General features: G+C 35.9%; 2 protein-coding genes and 1 non-coding gene across 3 annotated transcripts; 2 read left to right on the forward strand and 1 right to left on the reverse strand.

Annotated features, from left to right (window-relative positions):
* Nucleotides 1–8,396: 8,396 nt before the first annotated feature.
* On the reverse strand, nucleotides 8,397–9,860 carry LOC133288459 (uncharacterized). Its single transcript, XM_061486213.1, has 2 exons — nucleotides 8,795–9,860; nucleotides 8,397–8,677 (listed from the first exon to the last, which is right to left on the reverse strand). Exons 1-2 carry the CDS (start codon nucleotides 9,858–9,860, stop codon nucleotides 8,397–8,399), a joined length of 1,347 nt encoding a protein of 448 aa, XP_061342197.1.
* On the forward strand, nucleotides 9,223–9,329 carry LOC133288523 (small nucleolar RNA R71). The gene has a single exon (XR_009748371.1). It is a non-coding gene; the product is annotated as a small nucleolar RNA R71 (small nucleolar RNA).
* A 2,074-nt stretch (nucleotides 9,861–11,934) lies between the features above and the next one.
* On the forward strand, nucleotides 11,935–22,019 carry LOC133288456 (phosphatidate cytidylyltransferase 1-like). Its single transcript, XM_061486211.1, has 11 exons — nucleotides 11,935–12,012; nucleotides 13,277–13,530; nucleotides 13,637–13,788; nucleotides 13,986–14,127; nucleotides 14,935–15,091; nucleotides 15,544–15,591; nucleotides 15,677–15,763; nucleotides 20,778–20,906; nucleotides 21,012–21,068; nucleotides 21,647–21,730; nucleotides 21,898–22,019. The coding sequence occupies exons 1-11, from the start codon at nucleotides 11,935–11,937 to the stop codon at nucleotides 21,985–21,987; spliced, it is 1,278 nt and encodes a 425-aa protein (XP_061342195.1). The 3' UTR covers nucleotides 21,988–22,019.
* Nucleotides 22,020–22,068: the final 49 nt, after the last annotated feature.

Genomic DNA, 22,068 nt, shown 5'->3' on the forward strand with positions numbered 1-22,068 from the left:
AATACTGGTCGCTTTCTGTTTGAGAATCTTGCCTCTAGACTAGCATAGAGGAAAATGGTTTGGTTCAAAAATTTTAAAGAGAAAGCTACCTAACATAAGGAGCAAATATGGGCAAAGCTTAATATGCCTTCTCTCGTCACAACAAGGCAAAAGTGAGCAGCTCGTAGCTTCAAATTAATATCTCTCGTATGATCCAAATGCCAAGCTGCACTCTTGAAGCCGATGAGGGAAGACTCTTTCCTCTCATTTTAAATTTTTGTTAATTCTTTTTATAAGAGAATATTTAATTATCAAAATCTGCACATATATTTTGGATAGAGTGGAAAGCTAGAATAACTAAACTTTGGGCATTAAGGCCCAAATCATGCGGTTAACAAGCAATGATTAATTACTATGTCATACGATGACATGTTAACACATTTTACAACAGGAAACAACCATGGCTAATTTGCTTTTTACAGCATGGAACAAGAGCTGGCACACCTTGCTTTTTAGATAGCTTCATGGTCTTATTGACAACTCAACCTATGATAAACAACATCTGACGGAAGAGCGAGCACAAACTGCTGCAAGGGACATGCTGAAGAACAATATGTGGACGATTCCCATCATCGTCGACCCATTGCGACAATCTCGAGAAATCAAAATAATGAGCGTGAATTATGATAGGCACTAATCAAGATTGCAACCCGGACAAGTAAATTATAAAGAGGCAAACACTGCCAATAGTTGCCGGATTCATATAAAGAAAAAATATGACCCAGGCCAATTGAGAAACATGTTCAAAAAAGAAGCTGACCATCTTCTTGTGCTAATAGCTCCCGTCTTTGGCCACAATCATAGCCTTATCAGAAGCATACAAGTGCCAAAGTCTGAGGACAAAAGGAGATTTCAGTAAAGGCAGGGGATATTCTAGTGTTAGGTAGTGATGGACTTTTTGATAATTTGTACGCTGATGATATTGAAGAAATTTTGAGGTGGACAAAAGGAGTATTTGAAGTTAATGATTTGGCTGAGCATATAGCAGACATTGCTCTGTCCTTTTCCAAGTCTAAAGATTTTCGAACCCCTTTTCAGGATGCTTCTGAGAGAGAAGGACGCAGTCATATGGGTGGAAAGAAAGATGATATCACTGTTTTAGTGGCTCAAATTACAGTATGAATACGAGGTTGTTTAATTCTTTGAGTTTTGTAATATTTTTTTCTCATAGTAAAAACATCTGTCCTTAATTCTCGCTCCTTTTTCCCAACTGAAACTGTTTTCTCCTATTCCCTTTTATTTTTTATTATCATGTTTTCATAGGAAGATTTTTTGGTAACTCGAAATCATCAAAAAAATTTCTTCTTCTTTTAATTCTCTTACTTGCTTTCCGGTTCCTGCTCTCAGCTTCAAAATCACAAAACAGCCATCGCCCGCGAATTTCACGATATGTGCCTTGTTCCTTAATTGAATCTGGATTCTCTTTTTATCTTTTATTTTTTTGAGACCAAGGAGGTGGAATCTGATCATTGATGCGTTGAGTTTCAAGTCCCTTTAATCTGATCGGAGGAATTTATTTATCAGTAGAAGGTGAGAAATTCATTGTAATTAAATCAATTAGGTTCTGATTGATTTCTATTTTGAGAGGTTTCTTTTTTCTTTTCTTTGTTTCCCTCTTCTTCTTCTTTTTATTTTTGGCGCGATCTGGATTTCTTCGTTTACTATCACATTATGCGAGGATTACTTTTGGTTTTTGTTTTTCAACAATTTTTCTGCTCAGTAAGTTTTTTTTTACATTTTTTATTAATTTTTTTAGGGTTGATTCCTTTCACATTTCGAGATTCGAGAAAGTTTGAAATTTGGTTGTTGATTTGGGAAAAGGATTCAATGGAGTCTAGTATTTGTATTGTTTGAGTGAGATCACAGAACAGTGAAACTCTGAAACGCGTATTCAGTGAGAGAGATATGAACCTGTATGTCCAAATATTTGTCACAGATCCTTGTTTAGAATAGAACCCTTTGTTTCTTTCCAAAATAAAAAAAGTTTTTTTTTTCTTGGATTTCATCGATATTCCTTAATGAAAAATTTGATTCACCGTGATAAGATCATTGCACTAAGAGTGCCATATTCTTTCCAGGCAATAAATTCAGTGTTAAACAAACAAGCACAAGTACATCAGTAATCCTACAATTGATCAATCATTTCAAGATGTTTCCTTTAGTTCATCACTATAGATAATTATCGAGCCATCTAATTACCTAGCCAATCTAATTAACGAGATAGTAATTTTACCTAGCCACTCTCAGTTTTCTACTTTCCTAATTTTCCATAAATATCACATCTCAAGTGGTATTCTTAAACATTGAATTTGAGAACAAAATCAACTGAAATATGGTTTCCTATGCAAACTTCTTTCCTAGACTTTTTTTTCATAAACTTGTGCCAAACATAGCATTTTGGGATACCTACCCACACTTCCCCATCTATCCCAAAAGAAAACCTCAACCAAACACACCCTTAGAGCAATCAAAAAAGGAACAGAGTGATTAATTAGGTGCATATCATATCTACACAGTTTAGTTTTTGACCAATTTAGATCCTCAAAAGTTTTTGTGTTAGATTTTAATTTATTGGGGATCATTTATAAATAAAGAAGTAGTCAGAATTAATTGTTGTTGAGATTTTTAATATGCCCCTACCTATAATGATAGCTGTCAGACGAGTTTAGGGAAAGTTCGTGGCGGGGAATCATTATCATTAATGGGCTAAGTGAATCAAATATACTAAATGGGTCTGATACCACATCTCAATTCAAAACCTTAAGACTTTGGGTTCATGCGTCCCTTCACTTATATACACTTTCCTTAACTCATGTGAGACTCATCACACTTGAATATCTCAACAATCTCCCCCTCAAGTGTGAAGCCCACTATTGATATACTCCCCATCAACCAAGTACCCAGACCCAAAGTACTTCCCCCGTCTAGCCAAACACCCGGCTAGCTAGAGCCCAACTCGGCTCTGATACCACTGTCAGGCGGGTTCCGGGGGAGCCTGTGGCAGGGGACCACCATCAATGGACTAAGATTATATCACCATATTAAGTGGGTCTGACACCATGTCTTAACCCAAAACCTTAAGGCATTGGATTTTAAGTCATCTTCACTTAGTTCATTACCAACCAATGTGGGGTTTATCACCCTTGAATATCTGGCTAGTTAGCCCGAGCCCAACCCGGCTCTAATAACATTGTCAAGCGGGTTCTAGAGGAGCCCGTGGCGGAGGACCACCACCGATGGACTAAGACTATACCACCATATTAAGTGGGTTCGACACCATGTCTCAACCAAAACTTTAAGACACTGGGTTCATGGGTCCTCTTCACTTAGCCAATTACCAACTAATATGAGACTTATCACACTTTAATATCCCAACAATCTTCCCTTCAAGTGTGAAATCCAGTATTGGTATGCTCCCCCCAATCAGTACCTAGGTCCAAGCATTTAACTCGTCTCCTAGTCAAACACCACCAGGCTAGCTCGACCTGACCCAGATCTCATACCACTGTCAAGCGAGTCCAGGAGGAGCTTGTGGTGGGGGACCACCACCAATGGGCTAAGTTAAGTCAATCATACCAAGAGGATCCGACACCATGTTACAACCCAAAACATTAAAGCATTGGTTCATGGGTTCTCTTCACTTAGCCCATTATCAACTAATGTGGGACTCAACACACTTAAAAGTCCCAACAATAATGTTACATAAATATGATATAAAAAAATTATTAATATAACATTACTTAATAATTTAGGTTTTTGACTTAAATTCGTTCTTTGCCCCGTATAGTTTTTTTTTTTAAATACCTTTTATTATAAAAATAAAATTTATTATTCTAATAAAATACCATTAGTTAAATAAAAAAAATTCTCTTAAATTGTATCACTTCTCTTAGTTGATAGAAAATATTTTTATTTCTTTAACAACAATGTTTTATCAAAGATATATAAAAGAAAAAAAATTCCTACTAAATTTATCCAAGAAGAAGATATCACATGACACAAAACATTAATTATAACATAAGAGTTCTGGATAGCTCACATGCATAGGCCCAACCACTGGGTCCGGTCTAAAAAGCCCACTACTAGTAGTTAGGATTCCTGTTGCGTAATATCAGCAAGTGCACCGATCGTACCAAGTAATAAAAAGTGAGTAAGAATATCGTCCCACGAGGATTGCGGCACCAAATTTAATTTAACTTTTCCTTTCTTATTGGATTAACAAAAAGAGGTTTTTGAAATAATTATGTTGTGACAATTGTGAACTATTCAATATTTCGTGAACAATTCAAAAAGAAGTTTGAAGAATTTAAAATAAAAGGTTTGAGAGTTGAGAAAAATATATAAAAAGCTATTGCAGTAAAGGACTCCAACACCTTTCCGATCCCCAACTTGTAATCTTGATTAATATTTATATTTAATTACCCAATTGATCAAACAATTCACCATCTATTTATTAATTAGTTAAGCCTTAATCCCTTAGTGATCTTAACTTTATTAACCCTATTAGAATCCTAATCCCTTAGAAATCCTTTTTCAAGTTAATCTTTAAGCCCAGTGAATTTTCCACGTTTGCAGTTCATATAGCCTATCCCTAGTGCATACATGAACAGTTATCTTACCCTTTGTCAGGAATTAGAATCCCAATATTCCTATTGAAAACCCTAACACTCGCAATCCTAATAGAGTGATCAATTCTAAAAGAATTAAAAGATGAAGAACAAGATAAAATAAATGCAATTTAAATAATTAAATATAAAAATTAACCAAACTACAAGGGGTTCACATTAAGGGTTGTGACCCTTACCACAATAATACAAACTAGCCAGACATATTCATGTCTGATAATTCAAAATATTCAAAGGAATTCATAAAATAAAATAATAAAACCAGAATATTGGAGAAGAAGCTTGCTCTGCGTTCTGCCTCCGTCTTCCTCTCTGTGCAAAAGTGTTTTCCTCTTGAGGTCTGAATCTCTATTTATAGAGTTTTTGACCTAGTGTAGAAATCTTGATTGAATCTTCATTTAAAACTTTCTTTTAATCTTCTGCTGATACTGATCAGATTTAATATTGAATTTCCGCACCTCCCACGCTACTAGCGTGGTTCCCACGCTGAGCGTGGAAGTTTTTGTGAAGAATCCTGGAGCTCCACGCAACTAGCGTGGTTGCCACGCTTCAAGCGTGGGTATGTGAAAAGTCTGGCGCTACTAGCGTCAATCCTACGCTAGTAGCGTGGTAGCTTCTGCCTGAATTGGATGTATGGCGCCACTAGCGTGAATCCCACGCTAGTGGCATGGATGCCTCTGGCTGAAAAGCTCATTTCATGCTTTGAGCGTCATACCCACACTGTGAGTGTGGGACTTCAGTTTAGCTTTTTTCCTTTTTAGCTCCAGTTCGTCTGTTTTTCCTACGAAATCAACATAAAATCAGTATGCAATCTCTGATTGGCATTTTAACAGATCAACAGTAATATTTTCCCTTTTTGCTTAAGATTTAATCAACATTCTTTCTCTTTTTGGCTTAGATTTCCTTATATGCTGAATGCATATCAAACAATTCCCAGATTTGAACTTTGCTGTCCTCAGCAATGTAATAGATTAAAGTTATCAGCAGAGAATAATTCTGTGAAAACATGGAACACAACATCTTAAGAATTCAGACTGCTATGCATGTATAACTCTCTGTTAAAACTTCCAACAATGCATTTCAGTTATATCAAGAATTTAAACCCTAGCGTGAACATTTCCTCATCTGTTTAAATGTACTCTCATCACACTCAGTGTTTAAGGGTTTCACACTTATCCGTCAGTGTAGCAGTAATTCCATAGGCTTGAACTTATTCTCAATTCCTAAGATTGAGGAATCCATTTGACATGCATAGACTGATAAAAGGTCTTTGACAGATTGTAACTTGGCCTGGTTTGGGGGTGAGAATCTTTTGGTCAGAAGCTGATTGGAGAGATTGAAATACTGATTTTAACAATACTTCCTTCTTTTCTGGGCTTTGCCTCATCTTACAGACTTGGGATTCTCTCCCTTTTTTTCGCTACCATTTTCTTTCCTTGTTTGCAGATGTTTTCTTTCTTTTCTCTTTTGAGCTGCAAATTTTCTTCTTTTCCTTGTTCAGCTACTTAACTTTTCCTTTGAGAAGTACTTTAACTTTTCTTCTTTGATCAGCATTCAATCTCTTTAAGGTGTGTCAAGAGGAACAAGATTAAGTAATTTTCATCAGGTTTGAATGAACTGGTTTAAGGCTCAAAAGGGCTTAACAATGAAAATTCTTACGGGTAGGCTGTTTGGCTCTAAGTTAACAAGAATAAGAATGCCCTTATCATATCAGTAATGCATGCAAGCCAGAGAAACAGTTCAAGTTCTAGAAACTACTACAGTGATGCCTCTCTAATTTTTTTTTCTGTTTAGGCTCAAATCCTCACCGTTATAATTCAAACTAGAATCTCAATTCAAAGTTTCACATCAAGCATTATCAAAAATCTCACCAAAATAATTATAAAAACGAGCAGTCATCATTCTCAGATTAAAACAATTAATTGCTCACAAATATCATGCTTCATCTAACTCAATCTAATTACTTACTGCGTAAGCTTAGAACACTCTGGGACTGCTTGTTTAGGAATTTTCTAAAAAATTTCTCTTTTTCTTTAAAATTTGAATCTAACTAAAAACAGCAAATAAAAAAAATAAAAAATAAAATTGAAGGTTAAAATATCTCCCCTTTTTCAAAAAAATTTCTGTTTAGACGTCCTTTCTGTGGTGTAGTTCCGCAGTATTTAACAAGCCTCGCATACAGTATGCGACAATTCCCAGATTTAGAACGTAGTTGTCCTCAGCAACAAACTATACTAGTCGAAGGACTAAATCTGCCAGATGGAACACACACACACACACACACACACACTTGTTAAACAGTCAAAACAAAATAAACTCAGTATGTAAAAGGAGGAAATAATCAAATCATAATCTCAAAACAGCAAAACAAAAAATACTAAAGTCAAGATAAATAGTGAGGACACTGGTGCTGACAGCGTGGATTTCATGCTGTGAACGCGGAGCTCACTGGAACTTTTTGATCAGTGGCGCCGAGAGCGTTGATTTCATGCTGTGAGCGTAAAACTCACTGTCTCTTTTCAGTCTTGTGGCGCCACTAGCGCCAAGTTGACGCTGACAGCGCCAATTCCCAGATTTAAAATTTTTCCATATGGTCACTAATTCACCACTTACTTGACTTATTAAAAATTAAACTATCCTGAGAAAATAAAATAAATAAAATAAAAAACAGAAAAACAACTATTGGGTTGCCTTCCAATTAGCGCTTGTTTAACGTCACGAGCCTGACGTACCCCTTGTGATTTATGGTGGTTGGAAGCATGCTACCATTGATGACCCAATCTTCTTGATCCAATATTGTTTCCTTTTATGATAATATGCATGTGGATAAGGATGGGGGTTCTCAGGAACTTTGAACTTAGTCTTCACATGCTTTTCCTTACTTTTGGGCTTTTCCATCTTAACCTTTGGCTTGCTTTCTTTATGCTGCTGATGGACTTCTTTCTTTTTCCCTTCCTCAGCCTTTTTCTCCGCAATATAATTGACTTGATTCTTAGGTTGAGAAGAAGGCAATGGAAGAGCTTCATTTATGAATACCTTGAATGTTGCTTGCTCTCCATCCACGCGCATTATCAATTCACCCTTAGGTACATCGATTAACGCTCCTAAGGTTGCTAAGAATGGCCTCCCGAAGATCATAAGCACACTGGCATCTTCATCAATGTCAAGGATGACAAAATCAACAGGAATTAGAAATTTGTCTACCTTGACTAGCACATCTTCCACAATACCATATGCTTGCTTTGTTGAGCGATCGGCCAGTTGAACATTCATCCTAGTTGGCTTGACTTCATCAATTCCCAGCTTCTTCATCTGGGTTAATGGCATCACATTAACGCTGGCACCGAGATCACATAAGACTCTCTCTATAGTTGTCTTGCCAATGGTGCATGGAATACTGAAGCTTCCTGGATCCTTCAACTTTGGAGGCATGTTTTTCTGCAGGATTACACTGCACTCCTCTGTTAATGTGACAGGTTCATCCTCTGTGAGCTTCCGCTTCTTAGATAATATCTCCTTCAAGAATTTGGAATACGAAGGCATTTGCTCCAGAGCTTCTACAAAAGGAATGTTAATTTTCAATTTCTTAAAAATATCTAAAATTGTAGAAAATTGCTTCCTTTGTTCATGTTGTTTGAGCTTCATAGGATATGGAGGTTTCTCAAAACGAGAGAAATCTCATTGCTTCTTTTGAACTGCAGGAGGTTGCTCTTTTGCTTTTTCTTTGCCTTCTTAGATGTGCTCATTCTTGTCTGTAGAAACTTCAACTTTCTCTTTTTCTAGCTTCTCACTTTTAGCAGTGATGGCATTGCAGTGCTCCCTTGGATTCACAATGGTATCACTAGGGATTATTCCTTGACTTCTCTCAGCCAACTGCCTAGACAACTGGCCTATTTGACTCTCCAGGTTTCGGATGGAAGCATCCTGGTTCTTTTGGTAGGCTCTTGTCTCAATTATGTGATCATTAGTAGTTTTGGCCAGTTGTATCATCGCTTTCTCCAATTCGGATGGCTCTTTTTGTGGCAAAGGAGGAGGTTGCAGATAGTTGTTGGATTTATAATCAAAGCCGCTCCCTTGATTCCTCCTTTGAAAGTTGTTCCCTTGGCCTCCATTTTGATTTCTCTGGTAACTTTGGGTATCTTGTGGTGGCCTTGGATCATACCACACTCCATTGACTTGGAATGGTTCAGCTCCATTGAATGTAGGGCACTCATTAGTCTCATGTGGCTCCGTGCAGTACTCACAGTTAAATGCATTAACTTTGGATGTTGAGATCTGCATCTTGTCGAGCTTGGCATTCATACTAGCCAACTGTTGTAAAATCACCTTTTGCTCCGCTAATGAAGCATTATTGCTCCCCAGTTGTAGAAGTCCTTTCTTCGGTTGAACTAGTTGAACTTCCATTGAAGCATTATCAGCTCTTGCCATGTTGTCGATTAACTCTAAAGTTTCAGCTGTTGTCTTCCTTGCTATGGTTCCTCCAGCTGCACCATTGACCACCATCCTGGATTCTGGCGTCATTCCATTATAGAAAACTCTGGCCTTCTTTCCATCCGGCAAGTCGTACTGGGGACACTTCCTGATCAATTCTTGGAACCTGGTCCAAGCTGCACATAAAGTTTCTCCCGGATGTTGAGTGAAGTTGGTGATTTCATTCACCAACTTGTTGTATTTCTCCCTGAAGAAATGCTCTGCAAAGAATTTAGCAGCCAAATCATCCCACGTTGTGATGCTGTTGGGAGCTTGCCTATCCAACCATCTCAGATCTTTCCCTGTTATAGCAAAAGGGAATAATCTGAGTCTAATTGCATCGTCGGACACCCCATTATGATTGGTTGTATCACAGATTCTCATAAATCTGTCCATGAAATCATGGGGGTCTTCATAATCTTCTCCGCCAAATGAATTTTTCTCAACCAAGTTTATCAGTGCTGGCTGAATGTCAAAATTATTGGCGTTGACTGGTGGTCTGATGATGCTTGAATTCGGCCGTGTAAACATGGGAGCCAAGATTGACTCCGTCAATTCCTCCGCAGGAGGTGGTTGATTATTTGCGGCCATCTCGGGTTCTGCTTTTGGTTCTGAACTCGAGGATTCTTCCTGCCTTCTTTGCTTGGCTAGCTTTCGATTCTTCTTTGCAGTTTTCTCTATTTCTGGATTAAGCTGTAAAGTGTCTCGATTTACTTTACCTCGCATAAACTGTAGCAAAAAGATTAGTAACAAAACTAAATGCAATTTAAATAATTAAATATAAAAATTAACCAAACTACAAGGGGTTCACATCAAGGGTTGTGACCCTTACCACAATAATACAAACTAGCCAGACATATTCATGTCTGACAATTCAAAATATTCAAAGGAATTCATAAAATAAAATAATAAAACCAGAAAATTGGAGAAAAAGCTTGCTCCGCGTTCTGCCTCCGTCTTCCTCTCTGTGCAAAAGTGTTTTCCTCTTGAGGTCTGAATCTCTATTTATAGAGTTTTTGACCTAGTGTAGAAATCTTGATTGAATCTTCATTTAAAACTTTCTTTTAATCTTCTGCTGATACTGATCAGATTTAATATTGAATTTCCGCACCTCCCACGCTACTAGCGTGGTTCCCACGCTGTGAGCGTGGGAGTTTTTGTGAAGAATCCTGGAGCTCCACGCAATTAGCGTGGTTGCCACGCTTCAAGCGTGGGTTTGTGAAAAGTCTGGCGCTACTAGCGTCAATCCCACGCTAGTAGCGTGGTAGCTTCTGCTGAATTGGATGTATGGCGCCACTAGCGTGAATCCCACGCTAGTAGCGTGGATGCCTCTGGCTGAAAAGCTCCTTTCATGCTTTGAGCGTCATACCCACACTGTGAGTGTGGGCCTTCAGTTTAGCTTTTTTCCTTTTTAGCTCCAGTTTGTCTGTTTTTCCTACGAAATCAACATAAAATCAGTATGCAATCTCTTATTGGCATTTTAACAGATCAACAGTAATATTTGCCCTTTTTGCTTAAGATTTAATCAACATTCTTTCTCTTTTTGGCTTAGATTTCCTTATATGCTGAATGCATATCAATTCCCCTTCTTCTCCAGGCATACGGCTGCCCCTGCACATTGGCAGGGGTTCAGCATGCCTAGCTTGAAAAGGCTAGGCTAGCTAGGTTGACCACAGCTCCCACTCTAGATACCCCCTCTCACATTGAGGAAGGGGCTTCTTCTCTTCCATCGAGCTTCATGCGCTACTACCATTGAGAGCTATCCTAGCCACTCACACACACTCCCCTTATGAACATCATGAGAAGTTTCACTAGTGTTTTGGTCTCTACCATTGTCATTTTATGTACACTAGTACAATAAGATAATTGAATTTGTAGTATTATATAATAATATTTGAGTAACACATCTCCTTGTGTAGTGGTTATTATGATGGTGTTTCATTGGTATAATAAGGAGTGTGTTTTTGTAAAGTCAGTGTGAAACCAGGATGAAATATTCAATTAGATTATATAAGTTCTTGAGGGTGAAGACCATCTACTTATAATAGAATTAAGAAAAAAATAATTCGTTGCTGCAGTCGTAGAATTATAGAACACCTCATAAAAAAATATTAATTAATCTGATGAATATTTGTTTAATTATTTATATTAAGAATGATATATTTGTTGACATTGACAAGAATGTTATTATTGATCAACAATTTTGGAACATGGGATATTGTCAGTTACAGTAAATAATTATCATAAAAAAAATTTAATATGTCTCAATAAATTTATATTATAAGTTTTTATAATCATTAACGTTTCTATTTGGCTCCTTCACTGAGTACAAAGGGATCAAAGATTATAATAATTTATAGAGTTAAATCAAATGGTCAATGAAGACCATAACGTATCTCTCGTAGTTTGTTCTCTCTCATGTGTCTTGTCTGTTATTCTTGTTTCCCTGAAACATAGCAAAGCCACGACCAAGTTCCAACAACACAACCTCAACATCAACTCCTCCCAATTATAATTTTCTACCTTTTCAACAAGGACTTTCACCGAGTACGTATACTCCTTTCAATTGCTTTTTTTTTTTAATGTATAATTTCTATTATTTCGTTCTTAGAGTGATGATCCCATTTCTGTTTTGATCCTCATATATATGTGCATGTGTTCTTTTGATACACATTCAAGGATCCCTTTTAAGGATGTCCCTATCTGCATTTTTGTAATCTTTTGCCATTTGATGTCTCAGGGTAGGTCTCAGTCCTTGCATGTATATCACTCCAAAAATATTTGAACTATTACTTCAACAATGAAAGATATGAATACGGATCATCACTGTAGTTCACCAAGAACGCCAAATGTTCGGCATAGAAGACGCTCAATGGAGGTTGGTGTAGTCCTTTAACATGTATGTTTGTGATTAGGGATACCTTTTTTCAAGTATATAATTTATTTATTTTTAATTGAAAAGTTTAGATTAAGAAAAGTCAGCCCAATGTTGTCAAACTCAAGTTTCTACGTAGAAACGGAAATGGGTGGTAGAAACTTAAAAAGTAAAAATGACACGAAAAGTAAAGTTTCTACATTATACTACTTAAGATCAGGATATAAAATTATATATATACATGTAAAAAAAAATATCACATAATAAAGATGTGTGTTAAGCCACTTATCTATCTAAAAAGAAAAATTATTTTTGATAACCAAATATCAAAATTATAAACAGTGATAACTAACAAGTAATGGATAACCAATCTGTTCTAACTGCTTCATACACTCTGCAATTTTGGATCATCGCTCATCAGGATATAATTTCACTTCTTTCAATGCACACAATGATTCAAAAACACAAAACAATTCTCATAGCATAACTTATAATAGAATTGCAGTTTTATAAGACATAATTATAAAAAGCATATATCCAAACAAAAAGATATGAAGATATGTGCATGTGATTTGAGGAAAACGAAAAATGGGTTTTTTTTTATTTCTTTTTTTGTAAATCTTTTTTTTAAAAAAAAAAGCGTTTTAAGTAAAAACCGTCAAAACGGTAAAAACGTAAGTTTTTGCCGTTTTTACGTTTTTACCAGTTTTTATCAAGGACCGTTTTTACTTGCGTTTTAACACGCACCACTCTTACACTAGTTTTTGACAACAATGGTCACGCCACTTCTAATGTAAGTAATTTTAATGTGCAATGATACTATTGCAACATTTTAATCTAGATTTTGTCAATTTAGAAAACAATGTACTTTATTAATGCACAAAAATATGATTCTCTCAACTCTACACTTTATAACTTATCTATATGTAGTTCAGCTTTAAATGGCTTATATTTATTAATCTCTTCTTGAAGAATGAAGAATGCTAATCAGTAGTGGAAAATATTGTACTTAATATGGCTGGCTATTTATGTTTCCAAAGCTTCTTTAATATTATTGATTCATTTTGTTGACATTTGAATTATAAAATTTTCTCTTTTACAAGTTAATCTACATATAGTTGATGAAATCATTGTTGGATATAGATTTTCCCTTTTGCGCATATGTAAAATTGCAATCAAATGCTAGCTATAGCTGCTGTAAAGTGGAAATGAAATATAAAAGAAAATTTTGGAGAATTTGAAACTCATGCTTGCTTTTTTGTGTCAGTTTCCTCCTGAGATAAGCAAACCAAATGGAAACCATTTACTTGTGGATGATAAATCTAAATACAGATCAATGTGGATCCGTGCATGCTCATCTCTGTGGATGCTAGCAAGTGTTTCATTTATCATATACTTGGGTCATCTTTACATCTGGGCCATGGTTGTTATTATCCAAATAGTTATGGCCAGTGAGCTCTTCAATCTATTGAGAAGAGCTACTCAAGATAAACGTCTCCCTAGGTTTAAGCTCTTGAACTGGTAAGCATTCATGCTGCTACAATTTCTAAATGATCATGTGCATATGACAAATATTTAATTAATTCATAGTGTTTCACAAAGAAAAGATTCTGAATACAATGTCCAGGCATTTTTTCTTCACAGCAATGCTATACGTTTATGGCCGAATTATCAGTCAACAACTTGTGAATACAGTAACCTCAGATAAATTCTTCTATAGACTTGTGAGCAACCTGATCAAGTATCAGATGGTTATATGTTACTTCTTATATATTGCAGGTTAGTACTTTCAAATGTTTTACTCATAGTCATAGGAATAATGATGTATGATTATCCCACCCCAATTATTGTGAACCAAAACTATGTTAATTTAGTAAAGATTATCGTATTATTCTTGTCTTCTGCTGGTTTAATTTAAGAGTCTGTTGAATTTAACAAATCTTTTCCTGACTAAGTTGTTTCATCCGTGATTTCAGGTTTTGTATGGTTTATTCTTTCATTAAAGAAGAGATATTACAAGTATCAATTTGGCCAGTATGCATGGACACACATGATACTTATTGTTGTGTTTACCCAGTCTGCATTCACCGTAGCCAATATATTTGAAGGGATATTCTGGTAACATGACTTCTGATATATTACTTGATCATGAAATCTATATTTTCTAATTCCTTCTTCTGCCTTTGTATTTTTGTGATTTTAGCTAACACATCTTGCAGCAATCTAGCTTCGTTTATATTTAATTAGAAAAATGTTGAACAGAGTTTACTTATAAAAAGGATACAATAAATCAAATAAACAATAAGTACTCTGTAACATTTTTTTCAAAATAAATGTTAGTAATTGTTCCTTGATAGTTACTATTTTCTTTGCATCCTTTTTTTCTGTTATCTTTCTCTAATGCTTGTTTTTATTCCAACCTATTGTTTGGTTGTGGAATATATATATTTTTGTATCCATTTAATGTGTTGAAAAAATATCTTCTATTTTTGATATATTGACTTTGGTATTGCTATGAACTTGATGAGTAAGAGGATACAAATGTTTGCGTCTGGTGTCAGATATAATAATATGGATTCTAGTTGTCACCGAATCTACTATGCAGTTGCTCAAAGATGAAATATGTTTCTATTGAATTTTGTGTTTTGACTGACCTATACTAAAATTTCTCATTAAGGAGAGGGGGGAAATAAAGAACGCAGATAACAGGACTCTTTTTAATCAGTGGTCATGACAGTCATATTATGTTGATATTTTTCCTCTCAAAGAGTTTCAGTTTCCTGCAAAATCATCCTCTATTTATTTTTTTTTTCTTCATTCAACGGATATTAGTATCTGCTTTGGTATTGCTAAGCATTGTGTTCTTCATGTTTTGAATGATTTTATTTTTTTATTACAATCTAACATGTTAATAATATTCTGAAGGTTTCTTTTCCCTGCATCCCTTATTGCTATGAATGATGTTGCTGCATACTTCTTCGGTTTCTTTTTTGGGAGAACACCTCTGATCAAGCTATCTCCAAAGAAAACATGGGAAGGTTTCATTGGAGCATCTGTTGCCACTATGATTGCTGCATTTACGGTAAGCACCAGTTAGTGATACTATTGTATTCAATGTGAAAAATCAATTTCTTTACTTGAGAAAGATACAGTAGTTGGTCCTGGATGAAATCAGATTACTAACCTGTGTTTGTTTGTTTAATATCTCTAAAGCTGGGTGATGTTTAGTGCAAATGAGGATAAGAAATTTCAATAACAAAATGTGTGTTCTTTAATTTTAAAGGGATCACTAATTTGGAGAAAAATTGCTTTCAGAGTTATGGTATTGTGTTTACTATACCAGAATTTACAGCCTCAGCAGCTATCTTTCTTCTGCCTAACAATAGAGATGTTTAGAAACTTTCAAAATTCACATCTTGTATATTTTGTTTGACTTTTCCATCTGTTGGAACTAGCTCTACTAGATTATCTGTGTACCTCACAACTTCCGCTTTATAGTTGATTTAGTGATGATGATTTCACCATTATTTGCAGTTTGCAAACTTCTTGGGTCGCTTCCAGTGGTTAACATGTCCAAGGAAGGTAACTATCTAGATTGGGTGCAGTCATCTAAGAGGAAATATTTGTGTTGTTCCTAATGATTGATCATTTTATGGAATAAATTCAGGATTTATCAACTGGTTGGCTTCAGTGTGACCCTGACCCAATTTTTAAACCAGAGTACATTCCATTGCCAGGATTGATTTCTCATTGGGTAAGTGAGAATTCTTGAGATTTAGCATTTACTAAAAGAAATTGTTAAGGCTGTTATAAATATGACATATAGTAAGGTTGGTATGGATATTGATCAAAATGTTGAAAATCTTGAATGTAAGTAAACATCCTTTAACTTTCTGGAAGCTTGATGATCTAAATGTGAAATAAATATACTAATTAAGAATTAAACGATAAAAGGTAAAATGTTTGCATCTTTAGTTAGCACTAACACTATTCATCTTCACACTGCAGTTGAGTATCTGGACAAACCTCTCATTAATGCATAGATTATCGTTGAACTAGGTTCTTATATTGGAAGAGAAGTGTCCTACCTGGGATTTGTTTGGGATAAAGCTTATTTTACAAACCAAACAAAATTGGCCTTCTCTTACACAACTCGGTTTTCTAGCTGAAGCCTTACCCTAAGTCCTAGAAAACTCCTAAAACCTGTTCAAGATTATTGAAAAAGGTTTTTCAGTATATAGATATTGAATAATTACCTAAGGAACGAGGAGTATTTATACAAGAAAAAATAGTTAAGTATGACTCAGCTATGACTCACCAAACATAATCACAATCATAAGAATGACTCAGCTATGACTCACTAAACCTAATCACAATTAATTCTAATTAATTACAATTAATCCTAACTAATAGGAAATAAAAACAATCAATCCTAATTAATCTTAATTATTCCTAATAAATAAAAACGAAAAAATATTTGAATTTGAATTCTGATTTTCTACACTCCCCCTTAAGTTGGGAGGTAAATGTTGATCATTCCCAACTTGCCAATCAAGTCTTCAAAGGCTGGCCGGTGTAGGCGCTTAGTGAGAATATCTGCAATCTGCTCTTTGGTAGGAATATACACCATACATACACTTCCATAATCTATTTTTTCTTTGATAAAGTGGCAATCAACCTCCACATGTTTTGTTCTGTCATGGTGAACTGGATTTTGAGCAATACTGACAGCAACCTTATTATCACAATACACTCTGACAAGTGGAGAAAAAGAGATCTTCAATTCCTCAAGGAGTCTTCTTAATCAAATTCTTTCACAAATACCATGGGCTAGAGCCCGAAATTCTGCTTCTGCACTGCTTCGGGCAACAACTGTTTGTTTCTTACTTCTCCAGGTCACAAGATTTCCCCAAATATAGGTGCAATATCCTGAAGTGGATCTTCGGTTCAATACAGAGCCAGCCCAATCTGCATCTGTATATATTTCAATCATCCTCTTGTGTCCCCTTTTAAAGAACAATCCTCGACCATGGGTGTTTTTGAGGTACTTCAGAATTCTATAAACTGCACTCAGGTGTTTTTCCTTAGGAGAATGCATGAATTGACTAACCATGCTAACTGCAAATGCAATATCAGGCCGAGTGTGAGATAAGTAGATCAACTTCCCCACCAATCTCTGATACTGCTCTTTGTCAACTTCTTTCCCATCTTTGATTCCCAATTTAATATTGGGTTCAACTGGAGTCTCTGCTGGCTTGCACCCAAGCATTCTTGTTTCTTGTAACAAGTCTAGAATATATTTCTTCTGAGTTAAAGAAATTCCTGCCTTACTTCGAGCAACTTCCATGCCTAGGAAATATTTGAGAGATCCAAGATCCTTCAGTTCAAACTGATTAGCTAAACATTTCTTCAAAGAACTTATCTTCTCGCAATCATTACCTGTGACAATTATGTCATTAACATAAACAATGAGAATAGCAATTTTACCACCATTAGAGTGTTTTAAAAATAAAGCGTGATCAGTCTGAGCTTGGAGGAATCCTCTTCCCTTAACAGCTTGAGTAAACTTCTCAAACCACTCTCTAGGAGATTGTTTAAGACCATAGAGAGACTTTTTCAACTTGCATACTGAATCGTCTCCATTTTCAAAACCAGGTGGTGGATCCATATAAACTTCTTCATGTAGATCACCATTCAAGAAAGCATTCTTTACATCTAATTGTTGCAAGGGCCAACCAAGATTTGCAGCAAGTGATAAAAGAACTCGGATAGTATTAAGCTTGGCAACAGGGGCAAATGTCTCTTGATAGTCTATCCCATGAGTTTGAGTGAATCCCTTAGCAACCAGTCTGGCCTTATACTTGTTGATGTTGTTATCTGCATTAAACTTTATTGTGAACACCCACTTGCAACCTACTGTTTTCTTTCCTCTGGGTAATGCTACAGACTCCCAAGTTCCATTTTTGTCGAGTGTATCCATTTCTTCAAAGACTGCATTCCTCCATTTTGGATCATCAAGTGCTTCTTGGATATTTTTTGGTATTTTTGTACTGTCTAACATAGTGTTGAAAGCACGAAAACCTGGGGACAACTTTTCATATGTGATATGATGAGAAATAGGATGAGCAGTACAAGATCTAGTACCTTTTCGGAGAGCAATAGGTACATCTAGGTTGGCTGTATCAGTGTTGCTGGAACTAAGACTCGAGTCAGAATCCTGGCAGTCTAGAGGCTCCTGAGGTGATTCTCACCTGCTTGTAAAACTTTCCCCATTTCCCGAGAGGATCTCCGTTATCTGACACATAAACTCCCCCTGTCTTTTGCATAATGACTCCCCCTGTCTCCAACGGCAAAGGAAAAACAACAGAATCATTTGGTTTCCAAAACTTATCTTCATCAACCCCAATAGACTCCCCCTGAAGAGAAGTCGAAGGAAAAAAAGATTGTCTCTCATCAAATGTGACATCCATAGAAACAAAGACCTTACGAAGTGAAGATGAGTAACACTTGTAGCCCTTTTGGTTAGGAGGATATCCTATGAAGACACATTTAATGGACTTAGGATCGAGCTTGGACCTTTGATGGGGAGGAACTTGTACAAAAGCCACACAGCCAAACAACTTGGGAGGAAGGGAAGAATGAGCCCGGAAAGAAGGAAAGGTATGGGTAAGACAAGATAAAGGAGATTGAAAATTTAGGACACAAGAAGGCATCTGATTGATGAGGTATGCTGCAGTCAAGACAGTTTCCCCCCACAAATATTTAGGGACATGCATGGTAAACATAAGAGCTCGAGCAACTTTAAGGGTCTATTTTTTCTTTCAGCCACCCCATTTTGTTGAGGGGTGTTAGGACAAGAACTTTGATGAAGAATACCATATTGGCTGAGATAGTTTCCAAGAACAGAATTAAAATATTCAGTACCATTGTCAGTTCGAAGAATTTGGATAGAGGTTTGGAACTGAGTTTGAACCATAGCATGAAAGTTTTTAAAAATGGATGCAGCGTCAGACTTATCCTTTAGAAGGTATACCCAACATACCCTAGAGTGATCATCTATGAAAGTTATAAACCAACGAGCACCAGAGATATTTTTTTTCATGGGCTGGGCCCCATATATCACTATGAATCAAGGTAAATGGAGAAGAATCATGATGGACTCTAGGAGGATAAGAAACACGAGAATGTTTTGCAAGCTGAAAAATATCACAAGAAAAAGAACTGGGATTTTTATTGATAAATAAGCTTGGGAACAACTTCTAAAGATAAATGAAATTTGGGTGTCCTAACCGACGATGCCACAACAAAACATCATTACAATCATCATCAGACAAACATACCGAGTGGTTCACAAAATTTTTTCCTTCACAAGAATCTTTTTCTAAATAATAAAGTCCTTCTTCCTCTCTAGCACTGCCAATCATCAGCCCCGAGTCCTGTTCCTGGAAAACACAAGTATTGGCAGAAAACTTGGCAACACAATGTAACTCAGACGTAAGTTTGCTGATAGAGATAAGGTTACAAGTAAAAGAGGGAACATGAAGGACTGAGTTCAAAGTAATGTGTTCAGAAAGTTTAATGGATCCTTTTCCAGCAATAGTAGAGAAGCTGCCATCTGCTGTTTTTATTCGTGATTGTTGATAGTAAGGGATATAAGAACAAAATAAGGTTGCATTACCTGTCATATGATCTGAAGCCCCTGAATCAAGAATCCATCGACTACTTTTATCAACATGGAACGCTATACCTTGTTGAGCAACATTGCTGGATGGAAATTTACTTTCAATCAACATGGCTGCGTGTGGTAACGCGTAGGGTGGACGCTCCGTCCTTTCTCTAGCACGTGGGGGCGCGTGGCTCAGCAGAATCCGATGGTCCTTCTTGAAACTTGTAGATCGGCTCCTTCTGTTTCGAATGGTGCGGATCTTGGTCGGAAATGTCGCCGGAAAAAATTTCCCGACGACTGCTGACGGTGGCTGACGGCGATGGAAAGCTGGGATTTTGCCTTCTACGTGATTGGTAGCCTTACTTTGCTCTTGGGACTTTGTAGGAAAGGAAAATAACCTTAATAATGGTTGGAGGTTGAGTTTTCCGGCGTTGTGCCGCCGGTTTGAAGGTGGTTGTGGTGGCTGAGTTTTCTCAGCACCAACCTGCTCTGATACCATATTGAAAAATGTTTTCAGTATATAAATATTGAATAATTACATGAGGAATGAGGAGTATTTATACAAGAAAAAATAGTTAAGCATGACTCACCAAACTTAATCACAATCATAAGAATGACTCAGCTATGACTCACTAAACCTAATCACAATTAATTCTAATTAATTACAATTAATCCTAACTAATAGGAAATAAAAACAATCAATCTTAATTAATCTTAATTATTCCTAATAAATAAAAACAAAAAAATATTTGAATTTGAATTCTGATTTTCTACAAAAGATTCATGCCCCTGTCCATATTTGAGCTACTAATATGTTAAGACCTTATTGCAAACTACCAAACATAATATCTTTAAAACTCGTTATCAAATGCATTGCATCATTCGGATTTGTTTCATCAAGAAAAATAAGACTTCAAGTATGAAAAGCTATTCAGTCTTCATACGTGTATATTTATGCGCACAAAACAAAATCTAATGAAAAGCCCGTAGTGATATTTTGTTAATCATGCTGAAATGATTAGCATTTGAATGATTAAATTAAATATTCCCCATAATCTTCTGAGTTTAAAGACTAAGTTTTTCACTTTGCAACATTTTGCAGTTAAGTTGGAAAGAGATAGCAGTTTTGCCAGTACAGTGGCATGCCTTGTGGCTGGGACTATTTGCATCCATTATAGCACCATTTGGAGGATTTTTTGCTAGTGGTTTCAAAAGAGCTTTTAAAATCAAGGTCTGCTCTTGCTCTTTATAGTAGGGATTTATTTGCAACCATTTCTCTTTCTCCATTCATTTTAAAATTCCCAAACATAACATTAATCTTTTTCAATGAATCCAGGACTTTGGTGGCAGTATACCTGGACATGGTGGATTCACTGACAGAATGGACTGCCAGGTTTGCATATGGATAGATAATATATATACTAGAATAACCCATGTTTTGTATCTGAATAGGCAATGATTTAATTCAGAATACAATTTATTTATGTTTTACAGTATTACAGTAAATCAATAACTTCTATCATTGCTACGATTTAGTTTGAAGTATTGGGCTGTTTTTTCTCTTTTTTATTTACCGTATGGTTGAGTTAAGATAAGAAACTGGCATTGCGTGCTTTATTGAACCTACAGATTAGCCCAAATGATGTAGAGTAATCATACAACAGGAATAGCTTCTATTATAAACTTCCCTTTATTTCTGGCACAATATAAAATTTCCTTCAAAAATACTTCAACCTTCTAAATTATGGGCTTCATCAAAAACAATTTCCCAATGCCTTGACTTGTCAAAGTGCAATTGATTCATTGCTATTGAAATTTCCAGGCCCTCGTTTAAATGCTTAACATAAAAATAACCTTCAATTTCACCACAAATCATGAACTACTTGTTATGACATATGCAATAAAGCATAAACATATCGTGCTGTTATTGTGACTGTTATGTTTTATACTGTTTTATGGCATCCTTTTCAGATGGTAATGGCTGTTTTTGTTTACATTTACCATCAATCATTTATTGTCACCCAAGGCTATTCAGTTGAGATGTTTTTGGACCAGGTGAGCTTTCGTTTCTCCAATTTATTGGGTAATTTTCAATCATATGAAAATTAGAGGATTCTGTTTCCTCCTGTTTTCTTTCAGTTCCAATATTACATAGATATAGGTTAAACAGAAGGTGAAATGTTTTGTTGTGAATCACTTGCAATTTTCTATTTATGGTGTAGATAATGAGGAACCTTGGTTTAGAGGAGCAACTAGCTCTCTACACAAAACTCGGGCAGATATTACAAGAAAGACGTTTTATCCAGACATGACAAGTTCACTATGTACATTTTATCAAGTATGCTTCCATTGGTGTTATATTTACAGATGATGACCCTTATTGGAAAAAGTGG

The sequence above is a fragment of the Gastrolobium bilobum genome, unplaced genomic scaffold, assembly GCF_033153095.1.
Source record: "Gastrolobium bilobum isolate Gb01-03AN ecotype WA unplaced genomic scaffold, APGP_CSIRO_Gbil_v1 utg2184, whole genome shotgun sequence".
In the NCBI taxonomy this organism is placed as follows: Eukaryota; Viridiplantae; Streptophyta; class Magnoliopsida; order Fabales; family Fabaceae; genus Gastrolobium; species Gastrolobium bilobum.